At 31.7% G+C, this 8,738-nt stretch overlaps 1 protein-coding gene across 1 annotated transcript; it reads right to left on the bottom strand.

Moving 5' to 3' along the window:
• Window positions 1-323: 323 nt before the first annotated feature.
• LOC136207947 (3-hydroxy-3-methylglutaryl-coenzyme A reductase 3-like) lies at window positions 324-8,486 on the bottom strand. The gene is made up of 4 exons (XM_065998805.1): window positions 7,463-8,486; window positions 6,655-6,836; window positions 5,205-5,551; window positions 324-1,500 (listed from the first exon to the last, which is right to left on the bottom strand). The coding sequence occupies exons 1-4, from the start codon at window positions 8,398-8,400 to the stop codon at window positions 1,261-1,263; spliced, it is 1,707 nt and encodes a 568-aa protein (XP_065854877.1). The 5' UTR covers window positions 8,401-8,486; the 3' UTR covers window positions 324-1,260.
• Window positions 8,487-8,738: the final 252 nt, after the last annotated feature.

Raw genomic sequence — 8,738 nt, 5'->3', positions numbered from 1 at the left:
TTTCACTTTGAAGCAGTTATCGGCCAAATTTGGCAAAGTCAACAATATAAAAATTTTGTAAACCACAAAATTCGATTTGTAACAAAAAAAACTACATAAACTGACCTGCAAAACGTAAAACCACATAGTATTTATTTAAAATTAACCCCCAAAAAATATCACTTTATTTATTTGCAAATTGATGAAACTAACAATTTTTTTTCTATAATAACAAGCTAATGATGTTGAGCACCAACTAATTAATTGTTTTAATACACACATTGAAACAAATCTAAAAAACCAACCTACCACACATCTCCCTAAAATTCTACATAATCAAAGACAAATTCACAATTCAACAACACATTAAATGCAAAAGTGGTACAAATGAAAAGATTACAAGTTTTGGTTGCCATTTTTATCTCTATCTCACAATTGTTGGGTTCTTTGACCCCACTCAACTTATATGCACTCAGAACTTCTTTAAAACCACAAAACAGAGCTTTGGATTTATACATTTAGTGTAAATAATTTACCAGTCCTTACATTTTTACTTAATACATTGTTTAACCCTTCTATTTTAATAATATACTATTCAATCCTTAATTTTTGTTCTATTCAACCGTTTAATCCTTTATAAAAGAATTAAACCGTATAGTAATTCAAAAATTTAAGGTACCAAACTGTTGAATATAACAAAAGTTAAGAACTAAACAATATATTATTAAAATATAAGAACTAAACAGTGTATTAAGGACTGATAAATGATATTAGTCCTTAAATTTTATCCTAGTCCTCATATTTTAACAATACATTGTTTGATCTTTAACTTTTGTTCTATTCAAAAGTTTAGTCCCTCAAATATTTGAATTACTAAACGGTACACAAGTTAAGGACTGAACAGTGTATTACAAAAATACGAGAACTAAACATTGTATTAAGTTAAAATGTAGAAACTAATAAATTATTTACCCACCTCACATTTTTACACGTAGCACACTATTTAGTTCTCATATTTTAGTAATACATTGTTTAGTCCTTAACTTTTGTTCTATTCAACAGTTTAGTCCCTTACGGAGGGACTAAATTGTTTAGTATTTCAAATATTAGAGCGACTAAACTGTTGAATAGAAGAAAAGTTAAGACTAAACAGTGTATTATTAAACTAGGACACTAATAAATTATTTGCACACCTGTTGCTCTGCTCAATCACATGGATATGCTCTGATTTTGTCTCCTCCAGAAGAAGTAATTGAAGATTTTAATTTCTGGGTGAAGAAGTTAATTTAATTTGGACATATCTTTACTTGATCTATTGTACTTCATGTGACTCTTAACAAGCTGTCCAGCTGCTATAGCAGACATAAGTGATAATTCACCTGCCAAAACTGAACCAGCAACTATGGTAGCTAAAATTCTTGAGTTTGACCCTTTTGAATCTTTGCTTGCCCCTTTTACTCCTAGTAAGTTTAAGCATGCTGATTGTGATTTCAATTGTGTTCCACCTCCTACTGTACCCACCTGAAAAACGTTGTAAAAAACGTTAGGACACTAATCGTACAGATAATATTCTCGGAAATTAATAGGAGACTAATTGAGTTTCACATCTATAAGAGACTAAACTATTGAAGAAAACAAAATTAATGACTAAACAATATGTTAGATAAAAGTGTAAGGATTAATATGAGTATTAAGTTGTGTGTTAGGTAAAAATATAAGACTAATAAATTATTTACTCAAATATCATACTATTTAATAATAATAATAATAATAGGCTTAAAACACTATTCAGCCCGTAACCTGTCTAAAATTTTGTTATTCGATTCTCAATCTATTATTTGGTCACTTTTAGCGTCCGACTTAACTCAATTAGTAAAATTTTATCTAATTTAGATGAAGACTTAGACATAACCCTTATCCATTTCATACATGCCTATATTTTAATACTTGAATTTGATAGATTTTAATTTGGAGATTGTTTTTTCTACTTTTCTCTTTTTTTAATCTAATTAATTATTTCTACATAAGAAAATTTATATGATAAAAAAAACTTTATTCTATCAAGTCTCTATCTAAATTGGCTGAAATTCCACTAATTGAAATAGGTTAAAAGGCCAAATGTGACCAAATAATAGATTGGAGACTAAAATGATAAAATTTTGAATAGATCAGGACCAAATAATGTTTTATGATTTAATATGGGAAAAACGTATATATTTATAATCTACATCCTAAAAAATGTACAAAAACAATATTTCAATAACAATATTATTAAAATAATATAATTGAAATAAGTAAAAATTAATATCTTATAAGTATACTTTACCAAAAATTGTAAAACAATATACTTAAAAGTCACAAATAAATAAAGGGACAAGGTACCAAAATAGGCTTATGGTTTTTGAGAAAGTATCAATTTAGACTACACGTATAAAATAGCAACAATATAGGTTAATGTTTAAAAACGGATATCAATTTAGGCTCGATAACGGATTTGACACATCATTCCTATTACTCAGTTAAGTTCTAATTTCTCCCTCCACGTACAATTGAGAGAACTTAACTGAGTAATATCAATGACGGTCCGTTATCGAGGCCTAAATTGGTATCTTTTTTAAACGTTAAACCTATATTGGTACTATTTTGTACGTAAAGTTTAAATTGATATTTTCTCGAAAACTAAAGACCTATTTTAATACCTTATCCTATAAATAAAATATCAAAAAATAATAAATACGATTTACCAATAACAAAGTAACAATGTTTAAAAGTGAATTATAAAATAATTTTTTTTATGCTCACCTACAACAAAACAAATATAAATCAAGACAATAATAAAATAATATTTTTTTTGTGCTCAGGCGGCTAGCGCTGTCTAGGCAGCCAAAATATATAACTAGGGAGTAAAAATGCACCTCAAGAATCACCCATTTTCTAATAAATAAATAGTAACATTTTTTATGAACTCGAGTTTTGGTCAGATCAAATGATAATAATAGAATCTATATATGTCAGCTGAATTATTTCTATATTGTTATTTTGTCACCATACTGTTGTGGAATCAATCAAACCAATAAAGAGACAAACTTCCGAGTTATTCCTCTATAGAACTTTTCAGTCATGAAGAAAGTTATTAAACTAAGGCTCTGTTCTGTATGACTGAAAAAAACTGAACTGAACTAAACTAAATTGTATTAAAATTGAAATAATAATATAATCCTTTAAAAATAGCAATAATTAAAATAAAAATCTGAAAAAAATAATAACGGTTCTAATAATAATGATGATAGTAATAATGAAAAAAAATAATTATAAAAAATAATTATGATTATAATAAGTAGTGATAAATTATTGAACTGAACTGAATTAATTACTGAACTGATTGATACTGAAATTAAGTAATAAAGAACAGGACTTAAAAAGCATAATACATCATCATCCTCAGACCAAAAACTGTAACACACCGCTTCAACTTCAAAACTTTACCATTAGCATTTTCAATTTAAGCTCAAATAACTCCTCAAATATCTCATGGTAAAACGTAATTGGAATTTCAAAATCTTATAACTAATTCATTAGCATTGCCAATCACGAGCTGCCATATTTCAAATAAGGAAATGGAAAAAATTAATTGTAACATTTTGAAGTTCAGGACTGGTTGCAGTTTTTGGACAATTTGAAAAGGCTGAAAATGTAGTAGGCAATTAAAAAGGAGCAAACCCTTATTTGGGGTTTGTGTATCAAAATTTTATATTTAATAACATTTTATTTAATTTATTTTAAATGGAAAATAACTAATTTGTTAAATTTTATGGCATGATAAAAAAAATTAATTTTGATTTTTATATAAAATTTAATATATTAATAAATAAGAATTTAAATTTTTTTCTTATTACACATAATAAGTCTATTTTTTTAAGTTGATATGTTTTAAAATGTCAAAAATTATGTCATACAATTAAAATTTAATAAAACAGTCAGTTTTTCATCTAAATAGGTTAAATATCACTTTGAAATGATACCACCTAAGATAAATGAAAGATTTTGGATAATGCATGGCCAAATAAGGCTTTATTCCAACTAAAAATCCAAATGCTCAACTTTTTAGTACCTCTGTAGAAGGCATAGTGACAAATATAGAAGTGCATAAAATTTCACCCTAAAATTTCACACGAAAAACGTAATTTTAAGTTTAAACAAACAAAACTTGTTAATGTGTGTGTCTATAAATATTATAATAAAGTTTATTTATAAATCTATAAACTATAAATCTATAAACTCATGAGTTTTCGAGCCAAATTTTACTATGCTCATGTTCGATTCGTTTATAAATCGACTCGAATCCGATCGAGATTTTATTGAGCCGAAAGTCGAGCCACTCAACTCATTTATAAATTGAGTCGAACACGATTGAATTTTATTGAGCCGAACGCCCTAGCCGCTCATCAGAGGCTCAACTCATTCATGAATTAAACCAAATACAATCCAACTTGTATCAAGCTGAACACCGAATGACTTCAGAGCGGCTTAAGTTGTTTATAAATCAAGTCAAGCATGATCGAGCTTTTATCGAGCCGAACGTCGAGTCGAACATGGTCAAGCTTTTATCGAGCCGCACTCGACTCATTTATAAATCGAACCGATCGAACCGAACGCCGAGCCGCTCATGAGTGGCTCAGCTCGTTTATAAATCTTTCGAAAACAATCTTGCTTTATCGAGCCGAATGCCGAGCACCTCAACTCGTTTATAAATTGAATCAAATACAATCAAACTTTTATCAACCGAGTGGCTCTGGAGCGGCTCCGGTCGTTTATAAATCAAGTCGAACATGATCGAGCTTTTATCGAGCCGAACGTCAAGCGACTCGACTCTTTTATAAATTGAGTCGAACACGGTCAAGCTTTTATCAAGCCGCACTCGACTCATTTATAAATTGAGCCGATTGAACCGAATGCCGAGCCATTCATGAGTGGTTCAGCTCATTTATAAATCAAATTGAAAACAATCGAGCTTTATCAAGCCGAATGCCGAGCGGCTCTTGAACAGCTACGATCAAACTTTTATCGAACCGAACGCAACTCGGTTCATCTATATACAGAGCCGAACACGACCGATCTTTTATCGAGCCAAACGCCGAACCGTTTTAGAGCGGCTCGATTCATTTACAGCCCCACAAATATACGAAGCTATGTGACAAATATAGAGGTGCAGAACTTTTACGTACCTCAATAGAAGGCATAGTGACAGAAACGTGAAGATCTTTGCCACCATTAACAGCTTCCATCAAAGTAATACAGTGAGAGCTCTCCACATTTTGAGCAGGATCTTGACCTGTGGCTACGTAAACAGCAGTTACAATATTACTAGCATGAGCATTAAATCCACCAAGAGCACCAGCCATGGCTGACCCTGTGAGGTTTTTCAACATGTTAAGTTCCACAAGAGTTGCTACATTTGTTTTCAGTACATTTCTAACAACATCTTCTTCTATAATTGCTTCACATACTACTGACTTTCCTCGCCCTTCTATCCAGTTCACTGCTGCTGCTTTCTTGTCTGAACAGAAGTTACCTGATAACATATTACAAAATTTATGCTCTTCTCAACCTGACCCAAAAAGCATAATAACTTCCTAAATTTATAGTATTTCGTTAGTCTCCTAAACTTACTTAAAGTAATCTATTGGTGGAGCTGTAATCGAACCGAGCAAAGATGAGTTTTGGCCATGCTCGGCTCGTTAGCAAATTAACGAGTTCGAGCTCCACATTGTATTTGTGAGCTGCTCGATTATGGCTCCTAAACATTATTGTTCTCTTGCTCCTGAACTTTACTAACATAACATTAGGCTACTGATCTATTCAAAATTTTGTCAGTTGACTCCTAGCTTATTGAAGACTTAATAGAACCGTTATCTCATTGCACATTGATAGATTTTAGTTTAGAATTTTTTTTTACTTTCTTTAATAAAGAAAACTTATTTACAATTTTTTATTTTTTTTAATCTAATTAATTATTTCCACGAAAGAAAACTTATGCAGATTATCAAAATATTGTCAAAATATCACTACGTGTCAGGAATAACGGCTATGTGAATTCTCCATTCAAATTGGATGAAATTTCACAAATTGGCATATATAAAGGAACAAATGTGACCGAATAATATGTCAATTGCTAAATGATAAAATTTTGGATAGATTAAAAAACAAATAGTGTTTTAAATCCATAATGGCTCTTTATATTCAAAAAAAAAAATCCCTAATGGCTCTCTTGTAACTGGACAATGTCAAAATAAGCAATGTCAAAATAACCAATGATAATCACAAACAAAACCCAAGAATTAAAGTTGTTTAGAACCATATTTCCATTTTTTATTTCCAAAACACAAATTTTAAATATTTATCTCTCTAAACAATCATTTCTCTCTCCTAATCAAACAAGAATGACCTCAAAACAAAAAAAAAAATCAAGAATTAAAGTGGACCAAGCTATCATTTCTACCACTTCTCGATGATGGAGAATTGATTGTTAATGTAAAGTGTAAAGTTCAGAACAATAATATTCAGTTTTGAAGTTCAGGGATCATAATGAAAGTAGGTGCAAAGTTCAATGACTATGGATGTAATTTACCCTAAAGAAAACCAACCTGATTAATCTTAATTTAGATATATACTAACCTGAGAGGCCTATGACATCCATATCAGGAAAATCATTTTGAAGAAAATCCAGAACGTTCTGCACTCCTTTAGAGACCATGTTCATCCCCATGGCATCACCTGTGGTGCAACTAAACCTCATGTATAGATTTTTCCCTGCTATTGTAGATTGAACTCCTTTTAGCTTTGCAAATCTGCTTGATCTGCACAAATTTTTTTTTACAGTCAATGATTATTGTGTAAAACTTGTCCCTCCGAAACGGTGATGAATTTAGGATTCATAAATAGAGGTGTGCTCAATGCTTATAGATGCTAAAATTGATTTTTTTTTTTTACCTTTTATCCTAAAAATATATATATTTATATAAAGTTTTAATAGAATTTTCAGTTTATACAAAATGTCTAATGATTTTTTTTTTTTTTTTTTTTGTGACAAGTAGATGATGAAACCCGTCTAGATCCGTCATGTTCCGAAAACTAAATAAGTGGATTGTGATAAATTAATAAATCAAATGACAGTTATTTTTGGTTTGCAAGACTATCCATCCGCGGCAGCAGTAACTATGGAAATTCTTTCAATTCCTAATGGTGAAGATAGAACCTGTATTTTTGGTTAAAGGAGTTGGAACTGGATTTAAAATTTATGAACAGAGGTAATTTATTGCCAATTTTTTTTGAAAGATATATGATTTATGAATAGAGGTATTTAATGTCTATAGGTGCTAAAATTAATTTTTTTTAAATGATTTCACTCTAAAATAAAATAAATTTATACATCTAATGGCAGTTTTTATAGAGCAGAAAGAGCTAAAAAGAAAAGGAAACTAACTTGTTGAAAACAACGGCGATAGTGTCAAAATTGTTAGGATCCTCAATGAAAAACTTCAAATCAGAAGCTCTCCTTGCAGTAGAAAACCTAACAACAGGAGCTCTGGTCATTGCATCCCTAAGCAAAGTAGAAGTAGCCCCTCCAGAAACATAAATCGCTTTACATCCTCTGTTAGTACTCGCCACCAAACAACCCTCCGTCGTCGCCATCGGTACTAAATATTCCTTCCCATCAAGCAACAACGGACCGGCAATTCCAACCGGAATCTGAACATAACCAATCGGCATCTCACAGCACTGCCCCAATATAGACTCATAATCAAATCCATCCAACGGCAATCCCTCCACAGACCTCCCCGACATCCTCTGAACCGCCTCCCGTCGAATCGAAGCAGCTCTCATACAATCTCCAAGCTTAGATTCAAGAGCATAAGACGGAATTAACCCCGACAACACCGAATTGACAATCTCTTCATCCTTCTCCGGTAATGCGGCGGCGGCAGTGGTGGTTGTCGTAATGGAGGCAATAACCTGAGGCCGTTGAAGAGGAGTTTCTTCCTTAACAATAACATGATTCTCATCGAATTCTTCACCGCACCATGAATCACCAGAACTTTTGGAATTAAAAGACTGAACGAATCCAATGCCGAAGAAACCGAGAAGATAAATAACGGAAGCGACTAAGCAAATCAAGGCGGCGATCTCAGGGAAAGTGAGGATATGGAGAGGAATAGAGTTACGAATTTTCTCTCTCCACCGGTGGAGGAGAAAGTAAGCGACGGAGAAGAAGAGAGAGAAGAAAACAACATTGGCGAGATACAGAGAATGAGAATGAGAGAGAGAATCGGAAGATTTGATTGGAGGAGGAAATGATTTATTGATAAGAGGTTCGCCGGCGGCTGAGACGGAGGTATCGGGACGCCGGCGAACGTCCACCATTGTTAAATGGTAGTATTTTAGAAAGAGGAAATGAGAAGAAGAAAAGAAGAGAGAAAGAGGAAAAAAAGAGGAGATTTTGGTTGAGAGAAGAGAAGAGAAGCGGAGGTTTAGCAAAGAGCAGTTTTATTTTTTTTTATAATAGAGAGAGTTGGCGCCACTTCTTCTTCCCACACGTATGGCGTGCTTTCCTATTTTTGTCACTTCTTTTTTTTTTATTTGTTTTTCTTTTTAAATTAAAAAAAAAAATTGTAACATATCGTGGACCGTTAGATTTAAACTTAATAAATCTAAGTTTTAAGATGGTTTGAATCTTTATTTCGGGTGATAAATGAGCCAAG

The sequence above is a fragment of the Euphorbia lathyris genome, chromosome 10, assembly GCF_963576675.1.
Source record: "Euphorbia lathyris chromosome 10, ddEupLath1.1, whole genome shotgun sequence".
Lineage (NCBI taxonomy): Eukaryota > Viridiplantae > Streptophyta > Magnoliopsida > Malpighiales > Euphorbiaceae > Euphorbia > Euphorbia lathyris.
This window is presented reverse-complemented; position numbering and strand designations above follow the sequence as displayed.

Bases quoted from the DNA above. Each gene is read 5' to 3' on its own strand.
- LOC136207947 (XM_065998805.1), bottom strand. From the start codon at position 8,400: ATGGTGGACGTTCGCCGGCGTCCCGATACCTCCGTCTCAGCCGCCGGC. The intron at 5,552-6,654 runs GTTAGTATATAT...ATATGTTATCAG, and splicing joins GGATGTCATAGGCCTCTCAG to GTAACTTCTGTTCAGACAAG. The intron at 1,501-5,204 runs GTACGTAAAAGT...AACGTTTTTCAG, and splicing joins TCACTATGCCTTCTATTGAG to GTGGGTACAGTAGGAGGTGG.